Source organism: Coffea eugenioides, chromosome 5, assembly GCF_003713205.1.
Source record: "Coffea eugenioides isolate CCC68of chromosome 5, Ceug_1.0, whole genome shotgun sequence".
Classification (NCBI taxonomy): domain Eukaryota; kingdom Viridiplantae; phylum Streptophyta; class Magnoliopsida; order Gentianales; family Rubiaceae; genus Coffea; species Coffea eugenioides.
This window is the reverse complement of record NC_040039.1, coordinates 51,583,436-51,608,939: the sequence shown is the minus strand read 5'-3', so window position 1 is coordinate 51,608,939 and position 25,504 is coordinate 51,583,436. Positions and strand designations below refer to the sequence as shown.

Genomic DNA, 25,504 nt, shown 5'->3' with positions numbered 1-25,504 from the left:
AAATAAGTTAAATACACGAGCAGAACAATAACTAAAGCAGGACAAATATAACAGAGTGTAGTTAACCTCAAATCACAATGGCCTAAAACCCTGCTTCATCATCGTCCTCCTCCTAGTCCTCGAAAGAAAATTCCGGAATCCAACGACCAAGAAATCGACGGGAAGTAGAGAATGGCGTCGTCGTCGAGCAGCGGGTTAACGTTCAAGCTCCATCCGTTAGTGATCCTCAACATCTCCGATCACTACACTCGGGTCAAGTCCCAATCCCAACTCCCCCTGCTTTCTTCCGCTCACGCCTCCAACGGCGATGATTCCGCCCCCGCTTCCTCCGTACTCGCCTCCGCCCCTCCTCGGGTCTTCGGCTGCGTCATAGGGGTTCAAAGAGGCCGCACCGTCGAGATCTTCAACAGCTTCGAGCTTCTCTATGATCCCTCCACCCATTCCTTGGACCGCACCTTCCTTGAAAAGAAGCAAGAGCTCTGTACGATTGCCCCTCTACCTCTCCTGCCCTCCCCTCCTCTCCCATTTTTTTTGCAAAAAAAAAAAAAAAAATAGAGGAAGATTTATTGTTCAAGTAAACTGTGCTCGTGCTACTTTTCTTATCAGTATTGTTATTTTGGGAAATTTGTTGCAGATAAGAAAGTTTTCCCTAACTTTTATATACTGGGATGGTATTCTACCGGAAGCGATGCTCATGAATCGGATATGCATATTCACAAAGCTGTAAGTTTGCCTTCTTCAACGTATGTACATGTACCAGCTATTTAAGGGGGGCAAAAAAAAAAAAAAAAGAAATATCTGGTTTGATTTTATTTCTCCCTTAATAGGGATATATTGCGTATGATTAATTTTGCGTTAAATTATGCTAAAGTGGAAGAGTCCCTTATGTCTAACTTCCTACTTTTGTTGCTGGTGTTTCTTTGGTCGTTATGCATCTTGGGGATGGCCTTTTTTATTTAGGGATGTTGAAGGCGCGTAGTACAACTGTGCAATGACATGTTAGGCATTTTCTATGAGTTTACATACTTAGCATTGAACTGAGCTTATGCTTCATTTGGGGTGCAGATACTGTGAATTCCAGAATTATTGGGGATTATTTATTGGAATAGTACCATATGCATATGATAAAATTTTTCACTTTGTATTGGGCCAGTACAAGTGTAGCTTATGCTTTTAAAAAAATGTCCGTATAGTGTGTTCAAGAAGCAGAGAATATTAAGGAAATCAAGCAAGTTTTAGAACATTTTTGGCTGCTCTGAATATACGTCTCTTTCAGTTGTGAGTGCTGATTTTAAAAGCCTTATTATTGGTGATCATTCTGAATAGTGGTAGATACTTAAGGTTTGTAGAATTGTTTGCTGAGTTTTGATGTTAAATTTTTCGAATTGAATTTCTCGTATGTATATTCTGGTAAGCTAATGTGATCTGTCATTTATGTTTCCCCTTCAAACAGTTGATGGATATCAATGAAAGCCCGGTCTATGTTCTTCTCAACCCTTCAATCAATCATGCACAGAAGGATCTGCCAGTTACCATATATGAGAGTGGTAAGTTGTTAATATCCAGTAAAATAAGCCCTCATTAAATTCCGCTGTTTTCTTAAGATATGCCAGGTAGGTGATATATTTTCAATTGAGAAGGCCTGTAAGATCAAGTGTCTATTAAGGGCAATTTTAGATAGTTTTCCTGTTGCTGATGTCTTGATGTGTGTTCTGGTGTTAATGGAGTTAGAGGAATCAAATTCATATTAAAGCTACTTTTTGAGTAAAGTGTTCCATTAAATGTATTGGGAAACCACACTATCTGTTGGAATTCTAGATGCTCGATTACTTGTTGAGGCAACATTCTGTGAATTTCCTCCTGAATGTTGGTTTCCCAGCTCAGCCATGGCCTTATTTAAAATTCCCCATTGGTTTCCTGGAATAGATCCTTAATCATATGTTTCAGAACCTATAGGCTGTTCCTCTTGTCCGTCTAGATGCTTAGTTACTTTCACCGAGTCAGCATTATGTGAATTTCCTCTTAGAATACGTTAGTTTCTCACCTCAGCTATGGCCGCCTTTATAATTTTCAATGGCTTCCAGGACAGACCCTTAATCATATGTTTCAGAAACATTTCTATCATGAGAAACCACTTTAGGTACTTTCTTTGAGTTGATTATTGCACTGATTTTCTGATCCTTTTGTGCTATATGTGACTTGTTTACCTCTCAAAGAGCTGCATGTCATTGATGGGATTCCACAGCTTATATTTGTCCAAGCTAGCTACACCATTGAGGTATTTCACTTATCATTTATTCTTGAGATCATATCAAATGCAAGTGCCTGAGGTGACTAATTTAGTTGTAATTGCTATTAAGACTGTTGAAGCAGAAAGGATCTCGGTTGATCATGTCGCACATCTCAAACCATCTGATGGGGGTTCTGCTGCAACTCAGTGTGAGCTTTCCTTGCTTCCGTAACAACTTATGAAATTCACATTTATGATTACCTCTGCTGATGTTCTGATTAGTTCTGCCCGTAGGAAGGCTAGGACATAACTTCCCGTTTCTTTTATTTTGGGTTGTTCAGTGGCTGCTCATCTGACTGGCATACATAGCGCCATCAAGATGCTAAATAGCAGAATCAGAGTGCTGCATCAGCATCTTCTTGGCATGCAGAAAGGTAGTTGTTTTTGCTTTTTTCCTGTGTCTGTAGACCACATTATATTAGGTGATGTGGAGTTTTTCCCATTGTTATTGACGACTAAAAGTTTCAATCTCCAATTAAGATGCATTTCTGGAAGAAATAATTTACACAGATCCAGAACTTCATTTGTTGCATTGGTACTCCAAATATAGGTGATATTCCATGTGAGAACTCCCTATTACGTCAAGTGTCAAGTCTATTGAGAAGATTACCTGCAATAGAGTCAGAAAAGTTTCAAGATGATTTCTTGATGGTGAGTGATCTCAATTCTTTGCCATATTTTGTGTAAAAGTTTCTAGCTTCATGGGGAGGGGATTATTTTTACTGCTATTGTTTTCTCTTTGTTTTTGCTGATGTGGAAGTAGTAGTACAAAAGTTTTAAATTAAATTCAAATTATTTTGTTGATCATGTTACTTGACTTTGTGGTTGAGTTACTCTTTTCACACTAATTTTGCAGGAGTACAGCGACACTTTATTGGTTACATACCTGGCCATGCTCACCAACTGTTCTAGGTATGATGTAATGCTTAATGAAATACATTTTCTCCATGTACTGCACTATAAAGTGTTTCAGGATATTTGATGAAGATTTTATATAACAAGTCCTGGATGTGTTCTATACATTGACAATTCTGTTTCTTATCCATTATGTCAAAGCTCATTAGGATGGGTGGTTCGTTTCTGAGCCTTGTTAAATGGTTTGAAAACGTTTGAGAACTTATTGGTGGTAGGTTCTTTTAAGGAGGAATTATGGAAAAGTTGGATCATTCTTTTCGAAATGAGAACTTCTGTCTTCAAGTTGACTCTATTGCTTGCGATGTCTAATATTTCATTCATCTGTGTGACAGTACAACAAATGAACTGGTCGAGAAATTTAACACAGCATATGACAGACATAGTCGAAGGGGTGGACGAACCGCATTTATCTGAGATGTGATTGAGCTTTAGAGTGACCATCCTGTATTTGATCCTCTTTAGTAGCTTTATAGAAATTAGGGACAATGTTTATTTTGAGCTTATTATGCATCTCTGTTTCATTTTCCTCTTGGTTGTAACTCTCTGGTATTCCAGAGTTTGAGAAGACGAAAAGGTATTGGGTTAGCTGGCTTTTGTTCTGGGGATTGTAGCAGAGGATTTTTTTCTAGTACAGAAGCTGTTTGCTTGTTTTGGTATTTACAGTATCCTCGGATTAGGGATGTTATATATATCTACACACAAACTAGGGTGCGTGGGTGTTTGGTGCCTGTGGTTAGAGAGAATTTTTCATTGGACAAATAATAGTACATTTCGGAAAGAAATACGTCGTCAAATATGACAAAGCCAATAATAGTACATTCTAATTGCAGCACACACTTGTATATTTTGTTTTATCAATGTTTTTACAATTTTATCATTTTCAAGTGATTCCTATAGATATCAGTTGAAAATCGCTGAAAATCAGACATAAGTTCTTTAATATCCTTCAACGGCTAGTTATAGTAATGTGTTAATTGCACGACATGTTAATATGTTTTCGTGTTAATTGTATAACAAAAGTCACATGTCAATTAAATGTGTCTATAATATCATTTCAGTAATTATATCAATACATAAGTTTACACGAGTCGTGTTTGATGCAAAAACGGTTGTAAAATAATTTCATATTTCAAAAATACTCATATGTGTTCATAAATCAAAGTTTTAATGTAACAAAATGAGGACATTTTAATAAATATATCTAAACATATGTTGTCTTCAGTTGTACTAAAAGTTATAATAAAAATTACATAATATTTCACATTTCAAAAAGTCTATACCCATGTGATTGAAATTCGAACTCTCTTTGCTCACAACTCATTCTTATATAAACTCTCTTTACTCATAATTCATTCTTATATTATATAAGGGTATATCGGATTGTGATCTCATGCATGTTGAAATTTTCTTTACATGATGACGAGTCGATGGAGCGTCTCTCCGCACTGGAGCAGGAGTTTAACGCCAACAGAAGTGGAGTCTTTTATTATTATTATTATTATTTTTTGAGTGCAAGAATGACCGGGATTATGGCCTTCAGTTTTGATGAAGCATATAGTTTAAAAAGGGATTGCAATTCACCGCTTAGACTAGAAGTTAAGAAAAAAAAACGCATAAAAGTCTACTATTTAATACATGCTAAATCTTTAGGTTATATTACCAAAAAGCCAAAAGAAAAGAAAAACTTTGTATAAAGTTCCTATGCATGAACCAGACTTGGCATTGGCCGCGAATGTACAAAAAATGAACGCACATTGGATGTCAGCCACCATGAGGCCTGTGAAATTGCCATCCATCATGACATCCTATTTCACAACCATCAAAACAAAGGGTCAGCCACTCTCGTTCTTTGCAAATTTGAGCAAAGTCATCTTTTCTGGAAGCTGCGGCAGTGAGGCCAACGCCGAGCCACCTCAAATTAAGGAATGATGGCTTCCTCAAAAATCCCACCAATTCGACGGCAGACAATCTAGGGCAGTGAAAAACATCGAGCCTTTTGAGAGGTGAAGTTCCATCAAGCGGCCTTCTCTTTAAAGCTAATGCTTTTAATGAAGCATCTGTCACAAAGAAGCAATACCTCATACATAACTCAGTAACCGCTTGAGCGGATGAAGCAATGGTATAAATAGCTTCATCCGATATTCCTGGCATGTAACCAACATCCAGAGATGCAAGTGTCTTGCTAATTGTCCCTCCACCCAGCAATAGAAGAGAAATTCCTTTATCAGTTATTCTCCGACAGCCCCTAAGACGTAAACGTGCAATGGGAGAATGTCCACCGCCAAGAACAGCAAGACCACTGTCAGTCACATCAGCCCCACTAAGGTTTAATGTTGCAAGTTTATTGAAAAATGTCAAGCAGCTAAGGCATGTATCTGCTATGCTCCTGCATCCACACAAATCGAGCACCTCTAACCTAGTACAAGATGCCAGTTGCAATACAGCTTCACTAGTTATAAGGTTGCATGAAAACATCTTCATCTCAACAAGGGTATCTGCAGCGCCTGCCATACTGTGAAAGGTCAAGTCTGATAGCAGAGATGCATTACGAATTTCAAATCGTTTCAAATTTCGGCAAGAGTGCAAAATTGCTGAAAAGCCGGCATCAGTAACTGTGGAAAATCCACCAAAGGTAACAGATTCCAGGCCTCTACAATTCTCAGAAAGAAGAAACATTGCCAAGTCGTTTATCTGTTTGAAACATACAGGATAATTCTGTCTACTACGTACAATTGAGAGAGCAGTTAGACGCCGACAAGACCCCAAGGACTGTATCCCATTATTGGTCAGGTCATGAGGCATGAGTGGCTCCTTGTACGTTCTGTCTTCAAGATTCAGCTCAACTATAAGGGGAAGTGCATTGACGATGCAGATAACAAGTTCATCACTGATAATGTCCAATACGAGTGATAAATGCTGTAGCTCAGTCGGCGGATGAAGAAGAGCAGCTGGGATAGAGCTAAAAGTGGATGTGATTTCTAATGAATTACCAACATTTAAATGTTCTTGTAGTAATTGAATTGCACTCTGTTCACCCACTTGCTGAAGCTTTAAAAATCTGAGACTTCTTGGCAAAAACGGCTGAATGGATTTTATACTGTACACATCATGTTCTATTTCTCGTATTTTAAGAGATAAAGACTGTAGGAAAAAGAATTTTAAATCAGTGACCAAACTCTTTTCTGCTAGATGTCAATATTGCTAAGTAGCATGCTTTAGTGATCACGAATAATAAAACGAACAAAATGGACTAGGGATTGCAGTTTACCTCCAACTGTATAAGATTTTTAAGCATCTCAACAAGATTTTTCTCGAAGAGTTCAGGTAACTGTTCCCCAACTAATTCCAGCGCGAGAACCCTGATGTAATATCAGAAAGAGCACAAAGTAAGTATACAAATTAAAAAGCTTCTAGAGGGACAATTCATTGCAGACAAGTTCATGTAGCATTTAGCATGTCCATTCAGCAGCATTGTTTGTACCACCCCAAATTTCTCAGATACATCCAGGGAACTCTTCAACAAATGAACTAGCTTTGTGATCGACAATATGATCGAGTTTAGAACTGACTTAACGTTGGCGGTCTTTCAATTGAAAAGCATAAACATATTATGGCCCAAAAATGATGAAAATTAATTACAATGGAGTCTTAAAACCACTATGGTAAAAATATAACAGCGAGATGCATGTATAGCAGGGACGAAAAAAAAAACAAAAAAAAGTGGCGCACTCACTTGCTTATCAGTTATCACTAAAGTATCCATTTACACAGGCAATTCTGACAGCTGCTTTTTTTGAACCATAATCCTAAAGCAAGTTTTCTCTACAGCTATGAAAGTTCAGGACATAGTCTGCATCAGGCTCCATTTATATGAAAGAAAAATCTGTTAGGTAATCTAGGAAAAAACGAAAAGTAGTACCTCAAATTAGGGCAACTCCTCCCAATTGAAGTGAAAAGAGAATAAGACAGCAAGCAACCCTTCAACAAATTTAATTCTTGGATATTAGCTCCAAGAATACCTATGACTGAAGAGGTCTCCAGGCGGAGGCAGTCAATAGTGACACTCCTGACACCACTGAACCTATGAAGAATGTGATTCAGAGTCTGAGCATTCGGAGCAAAAACCTGCCATGTTGTTCGGTTCATTGATATTTGCATAACTCAAAAAAAAAAATATATATATATATAACAACAACAAGGGAAATGAAAAAAAAAGGAACAAAATTGCGATCCTACGGGTAGAAAAATGTGCACTTATATTTGCTAATCAAGCTATAATAAATGAAGTGAACAAATCCAATTTCTACAGGTTTCTGTACAGCATTATAGCAAGCAATTTTACGGGTACTATCATAAACAGTTAGCAAAAGCCATCTTTCTTAAAGTTTCACAAAGAATCAACAATTCGGAAAACAAAAATTAGATTTTGTTCCCGACGAAAATTGTCAATTTGGGCAGTGAAGTCGACTTAACAGAAAGATCAAGCGAGGGAAGAGTGGAAAGATGTTGAGCGACAGAGGAGCGGAAGGCCCTGGAAGCACACGCCGTGGAGCAAAGCGATTCCAAGTCTAACTTTTCCAGAATTTCAGTGATTAGGGTGTCCGGTAGCCCCTCCAGTGAACGGCCGCCGCCCGCTGCAACCTTGTTGCCGCCCTTCATTGATTTTAATTTTTTTTTTTTTAACTTTTTGGGCTAGTGGTGATCTTGAGTACCCAATCCGTACAGTTAACGTTTACAAGGGTTTAAGCCAAAAGAAACCACTTACTACAGCATATGCTTCGTGCCTCTTATCTCCGAGTAACTGCTGAAAGCGTGTTTTTTATTACCTGCTGCTCTATGAAAAAGGCTCAACGGGTGCAAGTCAACAGAGCTACCTAGAGTGGCTTGGTACTCAGCTCTGGCTCAATAAAAATTTAGATCGAATTCAAACTTGAATAGCTTGTTTTAGAAATTGAGCTTGAACTCCAAAATTATCTTCGGAAGTACTCAACTCGACTAGATAAAAATTTAGATCGAATTCAAGTTCGAATGAGTTGTTTTAGAAATGAGTCGAGCTCGAACTCAAAAACTATTTTCGGAAAACAAAATTTTGAACAGAGGCTATGATGTGGGAAGTTGCAATGGAAATTCGTGCAGACCTTTGCTCTCACAGAAATCTAAAGTGTAACTTTTGAGATACACCACTAATAAGCTGAACTTGTCAAATAATTCATCATCAATTCAATAATGTCAATGTTCATGGTACAAATGCTCTTATTACATTTCATGAATCAAAATCTTCCTTAGCAACTGATTCCAGCGCCACAGGCTTCGGTCAAACCGAAAGCTCAGTTTTTGATACAAGGATGCCGTCACTATCTGCATACAGCCATTCCCCATTGCGGATCAAGGTTCCTGCAACAACAACTGGGATGTGCTTTTCACCAATACCCTTTTTGTTAGATTTCTGGGGGTGGGATGCCAAGGCTCTAATTCCAACATCGCAGGAATTGATCTCATCCACGTCTCGAATGCACCCATTGACTACAATTCCAGCCCAACCCATATTTTGGGCTAGCTGTCCCAAGTTTCCTCCTACCAAGGCGCACCTCATGCTTCCTCCACCATCTATTACAAGTACTCTGCCTTCGCCTCTAGTTTCAAGAGTCTCCCTAACCAGCACGTTGTCCTCAAAGACCTTAAGAGTGACTATGGTCCCTGAGAATGCTCGACACTGACCATAAATCTGGAAAACGGGTTGCAGTACCCGCAGGTCACCACTAGCCAGAAGTGCTGCATTTGTATCACAAGCTTCAGCTGTCGCTAAAGACGCCATGTCTGCCCCTTCATTGCAACACACCTTAAAATTAGCAAAACTCACAGCAAAGTCATATGCAACCACAAATCTTCGGATGCTTTTTACTTGTACCGAGTATTCAACTCATGCTGCAACCTTTTTAGTTTGTTTGTGGACAAATTCAACAACCAAAACCAAAATTGCTCATTTTTAGGTGCTGTTTTCAATTCATCCGAGATGTCTCCAAGTAACTGTAGAGGACATGACAGATGCAGATGGCTTCACTAAAGAGGACGGAAGGAATATTTTATTCATGTTCATGCTGTGTTAAGGAAGGATGCAGCTGCAAATCTTGAACCCAAGAAAGTAAAGTGGAAAATTTTTCTCATCTCATATATCCCTGATAATTTTTGGTGATGCAATGATAATACGCATCGGAGACTACTTCTTGCAAATCCTTTACAAGCATGACACTCAGCTACTTATATCAATGACAATGCATTATATCTGGCTTATGAGCTCAAAGTTAACAGAGAATCTTGGAAAGTGTTTAGCAGCAGTGTCTATGAAAGCTTAGAGGATGAATGGGATAGTTGCACACTCAAGGCACTAACCAAAACAATCTCTTGTCTACTTTAAACGACCTTTCATCCCCTTAAGAGGGGCCAGGAAGTGATCTGATTTCTTCCAGCACCTAACATGTGCAGTTCAAATTTACCACATTCCTCTGCCCACATCACAACCTTCAAGCAAAATTGAAGAGTTGCTTGGGAATTCTAAAAGATCCGGTCGTGATGATAATTGATAACTACTCCATTTTCTAATGCGAAATGAAAAAGTAGAATAAATTTTGCGTCTGAGTCTTGTAACGTAAAGGACTATGAACTACATCAGCAAAAATCCTTTGCATCCTATTGCCAAGAAATTCAAAATTGTCAGAGGTGCAAACCTTTGTAAAGGATCAAGTAAGTACATAGATTCAGTGCATAAGAAGAGCACGGCAAGCTTGGGTGAAGTTATGAAACAGATTTATCTTCGCATTAGGGATTGCCACAGTAGTTCTAGGAGACTAATTAGAGTTGATCATTATCCCTGGCAGTCATAGAGTTGTAGGTTATTGACTTGTGAGATAGCATATCTTGGGCCAGATTTGCTAGGATTATCCTTTATTTCCACTTTCTTTCTCTTAATAGCTACTGCTACTTCATACGCATGCAAAGTACAAACCGGATTTGAAGCTTTCTTAAGCACCTTGCAGTGCCCCAAATTGCTTCAAAAGTACCTTAATCGGATTACTAGAACAATTAATTATCATTAGCAAAACCCAAGAAAGCTGGTTGTCGTGACATTTCTCCCGAGTTGCGAAGCAAGGCAATAAGATACAGCAAACTGAAACTAGCAACACATTACTAACTATCAGGACAACAAATTATTAACTGACGAACCCCAAAACACTTGCCCACCCCGGAAACCCGGCATGCGGATTAGTTAAAGAATTGACCTCCCTCTTTCTTTTTCTTTTTTTTTTAAAAAAAAAACTCTTCCACTGCACCCTTCCTAACCCTAACAGATCCACAGAAACATAAATTAATTGACAAAACACCAACAAGTCAGGCGATCTAGTCCCTCGACAAGGTCTATCCCAGCATTTAAATCAAATCAAATCAATATAATTTCCTGCACAAAACAGAACCCGTTTTTATAATTATACTACTAGTTCCAAGCTAACAAACACCCTTTTTTTAGTTCATAGCCAAGAACCCAACCCAACAAACCCTTTGCATAGAATACCGAAACAAAAGCAGGAAGATTCTAATTTTAATCTTACCTGGTTGAGGAAAACTGAAAGTAAACAAAGCTAATAAGCTGAAGAAGTGGCGGCGATTCGCGAGTCAGGGTAAGTGAATATCCCCAGCTTGCAATTGCTCAGACCATTTTTTAAATAAATAAATAAATAAAAAACAAGGCCGCTCATCATCTTCATGGCGTAGGCGTGGGTGCCACAGAACGCAAGACGGCTGATTCCGTTTCGCGTGCTCGACTAGTTGTCTAATGAAAAACAGAAATTACGCGTACTATTTTAATTGGTATTTATTGTTTAAACCCCTCAAAATGTACATATTGTCCTTAGGGTGTCGATAAAACTAAACTATTATGTATTCAACTGGGAAATTCCAGCTAAAGGTTTTGATTCCTTCCCTTCCAATTTTCACCTTATTATACTCGTACGCTCTGAAATTTATATATGTTGTATCGAGTTAGTAGTGTGTGTCATCTGACTAAAAACTCTTCTAAAAAAGGTTAGATTTGGAAATTTTTGTTCACATTTTTTTTTCAAATGTTTTTAGAAATAGCAACCCCTGCTGTAAATGAAGCGATGGGCTCGTGATGATAGTAGTGATTTGAATCAGTCAAAATAACCATCACGAGAGAAATCAGAGCTAGAATCTCTTGCCCAATATCCATCATATACACACGAGCTTTTTTGAAAATTCCTGGTCTCTAAATTCATGTTTGGAATTCCTTTTTCAAAATTTAAAGGTCAATTGCCCAATAATTGCTTGTCCAATTTGGACGGACGTCAAATCACATTACTGATTTTATTACTACTACTGCTACTACTAGAAGATACCAGTATGGCTGTTCATAATTGACATGGTCGGCTGGAAATGTCAAAAGCGAAGAAAAATGAGTTCCCGCCATCAAAGCGGAAAATCTGAGCGCCCGAAAAGGATCTTCATCCTTCAAAAAGAAACGTGGATATCACGACCCTCTTTTTCTTTCTTTTTTTTTTTAAAAAAAAAAAATATATAGTACGTGTTCGTTCCGGAACTGTAGTAATCCCAGCTAACTGTTGTATTTTAACATACTACTAGTAATCAGCCAATTATCAAGCAATAGCCTCAATCAAATCAACTCTTCGGGATCATGTCTGAATAATGAGAGGTTGGCTCCCGTATTTATGTAACATGACAGCCACTAGCGCCAAGCAGTATCCTTTTTGCACATAAAGTCCCACTTGAAAGAGCTTTTCTTTCAAGAGAAAAGTTAAAGCAGCCATCATTTGATCAAAAAGTTCATGCAAGCAGATAGGACAGCAACAGACAAGTAGTACTGTAGTAATTAGATATAAAGAACCCAATTAAATCTTGCGTGAAATGGCTTTTTGAAGGAGGTTAGTAACGTGATTGAAAGTCATAAACCATTCTAATTGTGTATTAAAAGGGGACATGAACTGACACATCAAACGGAGATTGCAACTATTCGAGTCTCAAGGAACAAAATAATCAAATTCGAAAATCAACTTCACCATACATAAATATATATATATATAATCCCTCTGTCATATCTACCGAGACATGTGTGATCTTTTTTTTACATAATTTAAGAAAAATTATTGAAAAAATAAATTTAGTTTACTCTCTTTCTTTCTAACATACTTTTACATAATAATATGACTAATTAGTTTTACATTAAATAAATTAGGTTACACTGAATAACAACCTATATTAAATAAGAATATTTTAAAGAATTTACAAGTTAACAATAATACTTTTCACATAATTTAACAAACATATTAAAAAGGAAAACTAACCCATTAAAAGTGCGATGAAGGCAATTAATATCTTTCAATCATTTTTACCCCATGCCGCTTTGCAACATCAATTGGTAGCTAAAAAGGAAGAACAATAAATGAATAAATAAACGTAGTACTGAAAGTGAATTGATCTTTGGTTAGCGTAGCCTTTGTTATAAATGGAGAAAATAAACTCATTCAGTCATGGCGTCATGGCGCATGACAATAACCATCACAGGATCACCTTCTCTCAAAGCACAAAGCCACGCCTGGTTTTACTAGCAGTTGAGATTGGATACACAGAGCCCCGTTTCAACTTGTAAACCGGGCCGCCGCGACTCCCCTCCCCGGTCGGAAAACGCAAAGCTGCATACCAAAGTCAACCTCTTGTTCTTATTTTTGATAAAAGTTGACAATGAGACGGCCTGGCCTGACCCCACCACCCGCTCGTGCGATGACCAACGCACCTTCCAGATGAGTGCGTGGCGTCCTCTGATTTATCAATCTTTCAATTCAACAAACTACTGCCGTTGGGTTTCTCCTCTTATCTTACGTACCTTTTCCTATTTTCTTTCCCCCGCCAAAAAGGGGGGCGGGGGGGTGGCAACTGGCAAGTACCAAATCAAGTGGTAGTACGTGTATGACTACTGCTGCTGTTGCCATCCCTAAGTTCATCATGAGTTTAGTCGCTCTCTTGCAGTATTAAAGATGGTTCATTCTTCCTTCAAAATTAAAAAAAAAAAAAAAAAAGGATGGTTCATTCTTTGTCATCAGCGAGTGAAGAAAAATAAAAGACGCCACAGTTGTTTTTTATTATTATTGGACAGCACATATAAATATACAATTAGGTGTAGCAGCGCGTCGAAAAAAAATAATAATAAAGAAGAGAGAATTAGGGTCCCATGTTAATTGTATAGTACTACTACTTTAAACAGGTAATTTGTCAACAGCCAAAAAAGAAGAGACAATTGTAAAGAACGGTCCAAAATACTAACCTGCTGGTTTCTTTGCGAGGATTCCGGTGGTGTTCGTAGCGAAACATATATTATTAGTATTATATTTATTATTATTGTCCAAAAAAAAATTACTAGTATTATGATAATACCGGACTAGGGTCAGTTCACATTGCAATCATAAAACTTTGGTCCTAGATGAGCATTAACAAGAACGAAAAGGGCTTTTTTATTCGTTTCTTTTTTTTTTTTTGGAGGGGGTTTTGGTTCAATTACCGCACAGCACCATATGGCTTACTATTGTAAAAGTTAAAGTTTTAAGAGTCCGATGCTTACATGTAATTAATTGGCATCCAATCCAGTGACAGGAGGGAAAAGGCGTCTCAGTCTCACTCACTCTCTCAAACAAAGAGAATAGGATTCACAATCACTCGTGTGCATGCTGACGGAGTGTCCCCCACAACACGGACAAAGTTTCACAAAATTTGGATTACGAGTATTTTATTTTATTTATGAATAAAATACACTACTAATTTTTACTAGTACCGTGAAATATGAACGATGAAGCAGCACGGCAGGCAGAGTAACAGCATGCAATTATTTGTCCATGCAAATGCTACTACTAGTACTAGACCCTAGTTTATCAAGATTCAAGAAGCAAGCACCAAACCCGAAGCCCCGCGCCCCGTGCCCTCCTCATCTTCGTGTTTTCTAGTACTACTACTAGGTCCAGTAGTAGCACTAGTAGTAGTGTTACCATGTTTTGGTCGGGTAACTCACTCACCTTAAATTTGTCCTACCACATTAATTTTTTTTTGGACTAAAAACAAAAAAAAACCTCATATATTATATCTAATACACAAAAAAATTCTCGTAATTTCAAAACATACAAAACGATACTTATTATGTTTTGAACTAAATTGTAAACTAACAGAATTCGTTAAACTTAACAGAATCCAATAAATTTAACGAAATTCGATAAGTTTAACAGCCGAGACCGTCATTTTCGATAAATTTAACGAATTTTGTTAGTTTACAATTTAATTTAAAATATGAGGTATCATTTTATATGTTTTGAAATCACGGAGAATTTTCTGTATATTAGGTATACCATACGAAACTTTTTTATTTTTATTCCTTTTTTGTTAAAAAGAAAAACAACAACAGCAAAAAGGCCAACAACAACATCAACTACAGACTAGATGATGCGTTTGAGTGAGTCGCATCGCATGTTTTCACTTCTCACAATAAAATAATAGCAGTAGTTGGTGCTACACTTTCTCATGCTCCGCTTGCATGTTGACCTGCGTGGCATCAATTTTGAACTTTTCTCAAGTTATAACTTCATCATAGTATATTAAATTCCTATGCAATCAATATTAATTTTGTTTCTACTAGTGCTTACTACTTTATATACATATACACGAGTATATATTTCTGCTTGCGTTTGTAAACCGGAAGATGATGAAGTAAGATTGAAGCCACCACCGCTCAGCTAACTGACACTCTGTCAAGAATATATAATAATACTAGCCAGGCAATGATCAGCATTTCCGTCTATTATCTTTTTGAATGCCAACCTGATCCTTATGAGAGGAGCATACCAACACGAGATTGATGATCTTATCCATCTAAGTCTATGAATTAGTGAGCCCACTTTTTATTTAATGTCTATGGAGTACAACTAGTATGAACCACTTTTATTTTGATTTCCCACTCATCTCGTGGACCATTTTGAAATTTGGGACAGTATTCCAATTTTATGTTAGTTGAAAATTAGTTGGGAGATTAGAAAAAAATGAAAACCAATCCTTTTCTTCAAGGAAAGGAGGAGGCAAAAAAAAAAAAAGAATTGCTTACCACGCGGGATGAAATTTAAAGGTGGGCGCACCGGCCCTCACTCCCCCTAAAATTTTCCTTATTACCTGTGCAATTTAGAAAAATATTCATGTCTGTCCCCACTAAAATGTTAAGATGTGAAATATATATATACATATATATAAGATGCCAATGAAGTGTTGGCTTAGTAATTGAGGTTGAAACTTCAGGATTTGGAAGTAATTCAGGCTTTAATCCTCCTTTTTTTCTCAACTTCCAAAAAAATTACCAAAAAAAAAAAAAAAGGCAAATTTAGGAACTTAATGAAAATAGTACTAAATGACAAAAAAAAAAATCTAACTCTTCGGTCTAGCCATTTTGATTCCCTTGGAAGTTGTAATAATTTGTAACTCATTCATTTAGAATCTTGTATAAATGATTTGTTTAGCTAAATAAATCGTGGAATTTAAAATGAAAATTTTGTGCACGGTTATCAAAACACGAACACGTGTTGTGAGAATTTGTAATTGGCTTTGTATGGTGTTTCTAGTAGAGTGACGATTTTGTGCGTAGATGCTGCGATTATGTTTTTCTGCTTTGTTTATAAAATAAATAAATAAATGCATTAACTCTGCTAGTTATGTGGATACTTATATACGTCTAGTTTGTTTTTAAAATTGAAAAAGAACATGCAATAAACTCTAATGTTAATTTTATCTCCATTAATTTTTTTTTAGGCTCCGCCACTTTTGCCTACTTGCTCTTTTAGTATGACGACGAAGACCAAGGCATTGATTTGTCATTAATACACAAATTATGTACACAAAAAGTAAGAGACAATAATAATTTAATATTTGGTTGCGTCATAAAAATTATTTATTTGAATCATAAATAAATTATCTTTATCTTGCATATAACACATCACAAAAATTAAAGTAAAATGTTACAGTAATTATTTTTAAATACTTCAAATAAACTCCCATCCAAATACACTAGATAGTAAGGGACGATAAAGGTAACAATCGGATAATTGAAATAAGTAGTAAAAAAAAAAACAACAAATTATTAAAGTTTGCCTTTCTTGCACTCAAATGCTAGGAAAATGCAAAGAGACACAATTTGGGCATGGTGGTTGTGCGTTGAAAATCTTGTTGTCATGGAATGATACGGAAAGAAAGACGAAGGTGGCGCGTAATGTTTAGCGTTTGGAATTTGGGAAAGGGAGAGAAGAGAGAGAGAGAGAGAGAAGAAAAGAGAACCAAATCCCAAGTTTGACTGACCCCGTACGTAATATGAAAAAGACACAATTGATAGACATGAGGAAGAAAATTGAAGCTTTGAGCCCACGCCACCCAACCCATCCCACTGCGCCCTCCTCCTAAGTCCTACCTCTTAGTAGTTAGTAGCTCTAGCTAGGAAAAGAAAATTAGAGCCTCATCTCTCATCCTCCTTCCCTATCAACACAGTACTCTCTAGAATAGTCAAATTGGCACCAACTTTTCTATTCTACGACTATTCCTATTTCACTGCTACTACTCCTTTTGTCACTTTTTGCTTCTTCTCCAGCTTGATCCCCCTTGCTCTATCTGCTGTCCAAGATTTTTATTAGATTTTTTTTTTTTGGCTTTTCCTTGTGCTAGAGGAGAATTAGGAGAGGACATATTTATGTGAAATTTTTGATAGAATAATATATTATAACGATTTCATATATATATATTAAATTATTATATATATATATATATATAATGCATGAAAAATGGGTTGATAAAAAATTTTCCTCAAAAAATAGTAGAGGGAGTTTTTTCATGACACAAGCTTCCCGTGACAGCCGACAACTCTGAACATCGTACCCAATCCCCCCGAAAGTACCAAAATTTGTACCAGTACTAACAGGGAGACTACACTTGGTAGCATCTGGTCTCCGCTCTGCAGCTGAGCTATCTGTTTCACTTGTCAATTTATCACTCCAAAAATTTCCTCTTCCTCGATCTAAAAAGATCGTTTTAGAATTGGGCTTTTGAGTGCTTGGCTTCCCACTAGAGCAAAATCACCTGGACCTAGTAGCTAGTTGTGGTACTACGCTCTGCCTCTCTCTTCTATTTCTGGTGTTTTCGTTCCTTTCTTTTCCTCCCCATATTCTGGGTTAGTTGCACGCCTTTAAGTTTTTTGACCATGGCCATGGGTTATCTTTTTCTTCTTTTTTTTTCTGGTTCTCGTATTGCATCTGCATGTGGGAGAAGAATTCTCCAGGCACTTTATTCTTCGCATATATAGCTATTACTGGTATTTATTCACGGCGCTGTCATTTGTCACTGTCAACTTAGCAGGTTTGCCCAAGAAAGTTGAGCAGAACAGGGCACTATTTTTGAAGAAGGTAGCTTTGTGAGGAGCAGAGTGTGTCCCTGCAATAGCCAACGGAAGAGAAGAAAGATTCGGAAAACCAAAAAAAAAAAAAATCTGGGTAAAACTAGGAGCTGTTGATTTTATGCAGCGGGTGGCACTTTTATCTCGGCACGAACAAGATGAACAGGAAGCAGCAGTTATCAGCAACAAGTGGTGGGTTGGTCAAAGATATTATTGTCTTTCTTATAGTTTTGCTTCTCAGCTGTGGCTTTTTGGTGTCAAATGCTCGACAAATCTCAACCAAGCAACCAGCTATTGGTAATGAAGTAAGCAGCTTATTGGCCTTCAAGCAGTCCTCAGTTGATGCTGATCCAAATGGATTCTTGACAGATTGGTCCTTAACTTCTTCCAGCCCTTGTTCATGGGCTGGTGTTTCATGCTCTGGCGATGGGAAAGTCACTCAGCTCAATCTTGTAAATGCAGGGCTTAGAGGTCACCTTCACATATCTGACCTCATGGCTTTGCCTCGTCTTGCCCAGCTTCATTTTAGTGGCAACCATTTTTATGGCAATCTTTCATCAACAGTCCAGTCTTGCAGCTTTGAGATTCTTGATTTGTCTGCCAATGATTTGTCAGAACCACTTGCTGTAGATTCTTTGTTGCAATCCTGTAACCGTTTATCCCTTCTGAACCTCTCTCGAAATTCAATCCCAAGTGGCAATATCAAGTTTGGGTCTTCCTTGTTGCAACTTGACCTCTCCAGGAACAAATTTTCTGATTTGAGCCTTTTGAGTTATTCTCTATCAAACTGCCAAAACTTGAATCTGCTTAATTTGTCAGACAATGGTCTGACAGGAAAGTTGAATAGCTCTCTCTCTTCTTGCAGGAGCCTCTCTGTTCTCGACCTTTCTTGCAACAATTTTTCCGGAGATATACCAGCTACATTAATAGCAGCTGCACCTGTGTCTTTGAAAATTCTTGATCTTTCTCATAATAACCTTACAGGCGATCTTGTGAACCTTGGATCTGGTACTTGCTCTAATCTCACTGTGCTCAATCTCTCTTTCAACAGTCTTTCTGCAACCGGATTCCCTTTTGGTTTGACCAACTGCCAGAAGCTTGAAACATTGGATGTTGGCCATAATGCCCTCCTCCTCAAGATTCCTGGGGACTTGTTGGGGAAGCTCAAGAATTTGAAGAAATTGGTTTTAGCCCATAATCAGTTTTTTGGGGAGATTCCAGCAGAGCTGGGGCAAACTTGTGCAACTCTTGAGGAGCTTGATCTTTCTTCAAACCAGTTAATAGGTGGCCTACCTTCAAGCTTTGGTCCGTGCTCTTCACTCTTTAGCCTCAGCCTCGGCCACAATCAACTTTCTGGGGATTTTCTGAGCTCAGTTGTCAGTTCTCTGGCAAATCTCAAGTATCTTTCCGTACCGTTCAACAACATAACTGGTCCTCTGCCACAATCCTTGACAAACTGTAGTCGGCTTCAGGTGCTTGACCTCAGCTCAAATGCCTTAACAGGGAATGTACCTGCTTGGTTTTGCTCAACATCATCAGATTCTGCTCTGGAAAAGTTAATCTTGCCTGACAATATTTTAGCTGGGACGGTGCCATCACAGCTTGGACTATGCCGAAATCTGAAGACAATTGATCTTAGCTTCAACTTTCTGACTGGTCGAATTCCTCAGGAGATATGGACCTTACCCAATCTTTCAGACATGGTCATTTGGGCTAACAATCTCAATGGAGAAATACCAGAAGGCATATGTGTCACAGGAGGGAATCTTCAGACCTTAATTCTCAATAACAATTTCCTTACCGGAAGCCTCCCGGAGTCCCTCGCTAATTGCACAAATTTGATATGGGTTTCTTTGTCCAGCAACAGACTTACTGGGCAAATCCCTTCAGGTATTGGGAATCTGGTTAATTTAGCAATCCTTCAGTTGGGTAACAATTCTCTTGCTGGACCAATTCCACCAGGAATAGGAAAGTGCAGAAGCCTGATATGGCTTGATTTGAATAGTAATAATCTGACAGGCCCCATCCCCTCAGAGCTTGCTAACCAAGCTGGACTTGTTCGCCCGGGAATTGTTTCTGGGAAGCAGTTTGCATTTGTGAGAAATGAGGGGGGAACAGCATGCAGAGGTGCCGGTGGGCTAGTTGAATTCGAAGGGATTCGTGCGGATAGGCTAGCTAATTTTCCTATGGTCCACTCTTGCCCAACAACCAGGATTTACTCTGGGGTCACAGTTTACACCTTTGCTAGCAATGGTAGCATGATTTACCTTGATCTTTCTTACAATGGTTTTTCAGGCAATATTCCTGAAAATTTAGGTTCAATGAGCTTTGTGCAGGTTCTGAATATGGGCCATAATAATTTATCTGGGAATATACCCTCCAGCTTTGGAAGTTTAAAGTTCGTTGGAGTTCTTGATCTCTCACACAATAATCTTCAGGGTTTTATCCCCTGGTCATTGGGTGGCCTCTCATTTCTTAGTGATTTTGATGTTTCAAACAACAACCTTTCAGGGCCTATTCCTTCAGGTGGGCAGTTGACTACTTTTCCGGCTGCCAGATATGAGAACAATTCAGGCCTTTGTGGACTTCCTCTGCCTGCATGTGGCTCTGGAAATGGACACCATTCATCAATCTATTATCGTGGAGGGAAAAAGCAGCCTGTAGCTGTCGGGATGGTCATAGGCATAATGGTCTCTCTTTCCTGTATATTCTTGCTTGTTTTTGCTCTTTACAAAGTGAAGAAACACCAGGAGAAGGAGGAAAAGAGAGACAAATATGTTGAAAGCCTTCCAACATCTGGCAGCAGCAGCTGGAAAATTTCTAGTGTGGCTGAGCCTCTAAGCATAAATGTGGCCACATTCGAGAAGCCTCTGCGGAAGTTGACCTTTGCACATCTGCTCGAAGCAACGAATGGGTTCAGTGCTGACAGCTTGATTGGTTCTGGGGGTTTTGGTGAGGTGTACAAGGCCCAACTTAGAGACGGTAGTGTTGTTGCAATCAAGAAACTCATCCATGTAACAGGTCAGGGAGACAGAGAATTTATGGCAGAAATGGAGACCATAGGAAAAATCAAGCATCGAAATCTGGTCCCTTTGTTAGGTTATTGCAAGATTGGAGAAGAGAGGCTTCTCGTGTACGAGTATATGCAGTGGGGAAGCCTGGAGGCTGTTCTTCATGAGAGCAATAAAGGAGAGGGTACAAAGCTTGACTGGGCAGCTAGAAAGAAGATTGCCATTGGCTCAGCAAGAGGACTAGCATTTCTTCACCACAGCTGCATACCTCACATAATCCATCGGGACATGAAGTCTAGCAATGTCCTTCTGGATGAAGACTTTGAGGCTAGGGTGTCTGATTTTGGTATGGCAAGATTGGTGAATGCCCTTGACACTCATCTCAGTGTGAGTACACTTGCTGGGACTCCGGGATATGTGCCCCCTGAATATTACCAGAGTTTCCGGTGCACAACTAAAGGGGATGTCTACAGCTACGGTGTTATATTGCTGGAGCTTCTTTCAGGCAAGAAGCCAATTGACACATTGGAGTTTGGCGATGACAATAATCTGGTTGGGTGGGCTAAACAGCTGCATAGAGATAAACGAAGCCAGGAGATACTTGATCCTGAAATAATCTCATCATTATCGGACGGGACGGAACTTTACCACTATTTGAACATTGCCTTTCAGTGCCTAGATGATAAACCCTTCCGCCGGCCAACAATGATCCAGGTGATGGCCATGTTCAAAGAGCTACAGGTAGATTCCGAAAGTGATATACTTGATGGGATCTCAGTTAAAAACTCAGTAATCGAAGAATCACAAGAAAAGGAGCTTCCATGATCATCTTGTCAGCAAGAACGTCCCTTACCACGTTTTGTATGAAACTAGGGCATGGACCGTGTAGATTCATCTAGCTGATTAGAACCTTAAAGGGAGAGACTGAGATTTATACTAGATATTCTGCCACTGTAGATAATAGAATTCTGAGGAAGACAAAAGCAATGGAGAAAGTTACAGGGACATGCATGTGGGTATTCTCTCTGATGCTCAGACTCAGATTGGAGTGGCTTCATTTCACTTCCTTTGTTTAGTCTTCTGCAAAGGGGAACGGATAGTTGCGTTCCTTTTTCCATTTGTTTTGTTGTCTCTCAAGTTTTGCTAACTGATTGCTAAATTGCAACTTATATGTCCACCTGTTAGTCCTATGTTCATATTAGCTATGGGGATTGAACCATGTACAGTTTTGAGCTGGCCTTGTAGAAACGATTTTCCTTTGGATTAATCTAGTCAGAAGAGATTTGTTTACGTTGATTTGAAGCTCTTATTGCTTGCAAGACATTTACATGGCGGTTGAATGCAGTGGAAGAAGATTTGCTCCTGAGGTTGAAATCTACTTGTCAGATGCACTTCATGCTCGAAAAACTTTACGACCTTCGCATGCAGTCTTCTTTGGTTTCAGAATTTTCTCACTCTGTTGTTAGTAAGCAGCCGTGCATTTGCTCCGTGAAATTTTCAAAATTTTTTTAAATTTTAAAATAAATACAATACGCCTTAGAGCTGAAATTGGGCAAAGAAAAGCTCAAATGTTGACTTTCTGTAAATAGTGAGTCCAGTGTTTGGTGATTAACTTGGTTGGAACAGGGATTTTTGCTCAGTTAGATCTTGTGTTCCACTGACACTACACCTAGGTGGAGCTGTTGATGCGGCAGAACCTAATGATTCTATAGTTAGTGGTGAAGCTGTTAAGTTTCGACTCCAAAAGGAAGCCAAATTGTATATCTGACTTGTGGATATGCTGCCTTACATAGTGGAGAACTTGGCGTGTACTTAAAGAAGAAGCAAAAAGTTTGGCTTTTACTGCTTAAGAATCTTCCTTCTTTTTTTTTTTTCAACTTCTCGTTTCATATATCGTCCAAATCCTATGGATTTCTTTCCAGAGACAGAAGATGGACAAGAAGCATGAGATTCTGCAAAGCAACAAAAAGCATTAGGTGGAATACGGATGCTGCAAAAGCTGTCTTCTGAGGTTGGACTGGCCCGAACCAGAACCCAGTCGCTCAGGTCTTTGTATATTGTCAGCTGTGTGTGAGTTCAAGTGGATTCTCTTTTTCCTTCCACTGAATTCAGGGTGCTGATGGCATGCGAAATTGTGTATGAGAAGAAAAAACTGTTAATTATGGTTTTTTTTCCTCCGGCTAAGTGGAATCGTTAAGAAATTCTTTTTCCCAAATTTCGCCTTTTTGTGTCCTACAAAATTTTGACACGTTCTCGGTGTTTGCGGGAAGGAGATTACGTTTCTTCAGTTGCAAATCTACCTGGTAGCCCCACTGCATTGAGGAGCTATCAGCTATATTGCTATAATGCCATGTAGTAACAACTCTCTTTTTGTTTGGTGCACGGGGAATTCCATGGCCTCAAGTTCTTACAAATTTCTTGGCCGCCCGGATGCAGTGGACCATCTGACAGACTTGGTGAGGCTTTTACTTGGAGATGGACTGACTGGTTCGAGTCATTGAGCAGATTTTTTTTCCCAAAAAAATTTTTTTTTGGGTCAAAAAGATGTTACACGGTGTTCCCTTAAATGAGCGAATGGACACGCTATTTTTAATCAAAGTGCAACAGCTGACCTAATATAGGCCTACTCTTATTCTAATTTTACATTGGGAAGAAGAGAGGTCCAACACGATCCAGAGAAATCGACGGGAACTGAATCACTATCGGACCAAATGGATGCACTACGCATCCAATTATATATAGTGGCACATTGATGAGATGCAAGGTTTTTATTCTTGACCTTCTACTCCATCAAGACTTAAAGTTTTTAGTAGTAGCCAACAACCTAAAAGGCCGTTGATTGTGTGAATGAACACTCGTGTTCTCTTCTTTCTCAACCAACTACTTCTAGAGTACTTGGCCATCAAAAGAGTTCAAAAACTCTACTTGAATGTAGGTTAAGAGATTTAATTTGATCCCTTGGCCTGCATTTTAAATATTCAAGTTTTCCTGAAAATTTTATTAACTGGTGCCATCTGAGTCAGTGGTGGTTCAGTTTCCGAATTCCTTTTCGGCCTCTTTAGATCCTCGTCTCCCTAGTATAGATTGGGAGTAGGTATAGAATATAATTTATCGTATCGGAAAAAAAAGTTCTCTTCTTTTTCTCCTTTTCTTTTATAAGATATATATATATATAGAGAGAGAGATACATACATGAAACAAAAAAAAAATGTAAAGTTGATGTTATTATGGCATGCTCGGAATTGTTTAGTTTCAGATGTGAACAGCGAATTGATCATCCAACCGGTCTGATCATTTTTGGCCCCAACTCAAACTTTTCTTTTATACATTTACTAAGCCAGTTAGCGTACTGGTTCTGAAATTGGACTGGGCAAGTTTGGCAAGCATGAATAAAAACTACCCATATCATACCTTATCTAATGGAATGGGGGTTATATTAAACTCATGGGTACATAAATTAATGGTTTCTAGCATTTTTGGATGGATTGGAAAAAAAAAAAAAAGCGATTAAAGAAGTTTAATATACGTACTGAAATTTCAGATTCGACATTTTAAAGGTTTCTTTACAGACCGTCCTAGAAGTAAAACAATGCAGGCGTTGGTGACACCTGGCGCCAGAAAACACCCAAGAGTTAGAACAACAAGGACTTGATCAATTCGGTCTTTTTGGCTGGGTCCCGTGCCCGTTTGGAATTTTTTTGAGTTTTTGCAAAAAAAAATCATTTTATAACAATTTAATATATATAAATTAAAAACATAAAAAAATTTTAAAATAAAAAGGGAATCTAAACAATAATTCTATTCACTAGTACTTATTTCACATATTTTTACAGAAAAGAACATGTGTACACTAACTAGTAACTAGGAGCATCGTTCTAAAAGATTACTAGTATCAAGATAGGCAATTTTTTGTCTAGCTGTTACTGAGACTGATTATGCAATTCATTTTTATTATTATTTTTATTTTTTTCGGCAGCTAAGCGGGGCACTTGCGTTGTGTAAAGTGGCATCCGGCTACAGCTATCAAACACTACTCTTTTTTATCACTTGATTCATCTTTTAATCTGGTGCCGGATCTTGGCTCAATCTTCCCTGCATAAGACAACGGACTCCATCATTTGCATATGGCCCTACATTTTTTAAGTACACAGCAATTCTTTTTCTTTTTTGCAAATTTTTTTGCCTAGTCCACCTATAAAAGGGATTTACAATCACGACATTATTAAGAGGTGAACCATCTTTTAATTCATGATTATCATCGTTTAAGTTGCGCTGTCTCTTAGCATATGATTTTCAATTTTTCTCCCCTTAACCAACGACCTGTTCGATGATTGGCCATCATAGCAGGTCTATTCACTTGCAAGGGCGGCACTTATTTTGTGTCTTTGTAGAGTGGGAGGTCAATTAATTGTCACTAATATATGGTTTCTACTAAAAATTCAGTGGGTGTTCAGGGAAGCACTAGTACTAGTACCCCCAAAACCAAAGCCAACCAAACATTTTAAAAAGAAAAACAGTGCAGATATTTTATCTCATAGGAGTAGTTGAATTAATATAACAATAGGTATATACATTGCTGAATTAATTTAACACATTTAATGACAGAGACAGAGATTACACGAGATTTCTGCTGAATTAAAACTAAAGGGGAATATCTAATTCTCTGCCCTTATTTTTTTGCTAATATGGAGCACTTAGAAAGGGACCTTAATCATTTCCTCTTTCAGAAAACATATTACTCCATGGAATGCACGGCAAAACAAAAAAAAGAAAAAGAAAAAGAAATAATGAAATGACACG

General features: G+C 38.2%; 4 protein-coding genes across 6 annotated transcripts; 2 read left to right on the top strand and 2 right to left on the bottom strand.

Moving 5' to 3' along the window:
* The first annotated feature begins 49 nt into the window (after positions 1-49).
* Positions 50-3,863, top strand: LOC113770452 (COP9 signalosome complex subunit 6a). The gene is made up of 9 exons (XM_027314906.1): positions 50-481; positions 635-723; positions 1,454-1,547; positions 2,217-2,278; positions 2,361-2,439; positions 2,572-2,664; positions 2,841-2,941; positions 3,147-3,202; positions 3,538-3,863. Exons 1-9 carry the CDS (start codon positions 172-174, stop codon positions 3,617-3,619), a joined length of 966 nt encoding a protein of 321 aa, XP_027170707.1. The 5' UTR covers positions 50-171; the 3' UTR covers positions 3,620-3,863.
* A 1,006-nt stretch (positions 3,864-4,869) lies between these two features.
* Positions 4,870-7,894, bottom strand: LOC113770794 (F-box protein At-B). The gene is made up of 4 exons (XM_027315376.1): positions 7,679-7,894; positions 7,125-7,330; positions 6,474-6,564; positions 4,870-6,346 (listed from the first exon to the last, which is right to left on the bottom strand). The coding sequence occupies exons 1-4, from the start codon at positions 7,862-7,864 to the stop codon at positions 4,967-4,969; spliced, it is 1,863 nt and encodes a 620-aa protein (XP_027171177.1). The 5' UTR covers positions 7,865-7,894; the 3' UTR covers positions 4,870-4,966.
* Positions 7,895-8,392: 498 nt separating this feature from the next.
* Positions 8,393-10,954, bottom strand: LOC113769987 (putative 4-hydroxy-4-methyl-2-oxoglutarate aldolase 3). 3 transcript variants are annotated; one of them, XM_027314331.1, is made up of 2 exons: positions 10,810-10,954; positions 8,393-10,658 (listed from the first exon to the last, which is right to left on the bottom strand). In XM_027314331.1, exon 2 carries the CDS (start codon positions 9,018-9,020, stop codon positions 8,520-8,522), a length of 501 nt encoding a protein of 166 aa, XP_027170132.1. In that variant the 5' UTR covers positions 9,021-10,658; positions 10,810-10,954; the 3' UTR covers positions 8,393-8,519. The 3 variants fall into 3 exon arrangements, with proteins under 3 accessions (XP_027170132.1, XP_027170133.1, XP_027170131.1); XM_027314332.1 differs by having other exon boundaries at positions 8,393-9,022; positions 10,810-10,952; XM_027314330.1 differs by having other exon boundaries at positions 8,393-9,028; positions 10,810-10,947.
* Positions 10,955-17,349: 6,395 nt separating this feature from the next.
* On the top strand, positions 17,350-22,000 carry LOC113769898 (receptor-like protein kinase BRI1-like 3). The gene has a single exon (XM_027314217.1). The coding sequence runs from the start codon at positions 17,852-17,854 to the stop codon at positions 21,527-21,529; it is 3,678 nt and encodes a 1,225-aa protein (XP_027170018.1). The 5' UTR covers positions 17,350-17,851; the 3' UTR covers positions 21,530-22,000.
* The last annotated feature ends 3,504 nt before the right edge of the window (positions 22,001-25,504 follow it).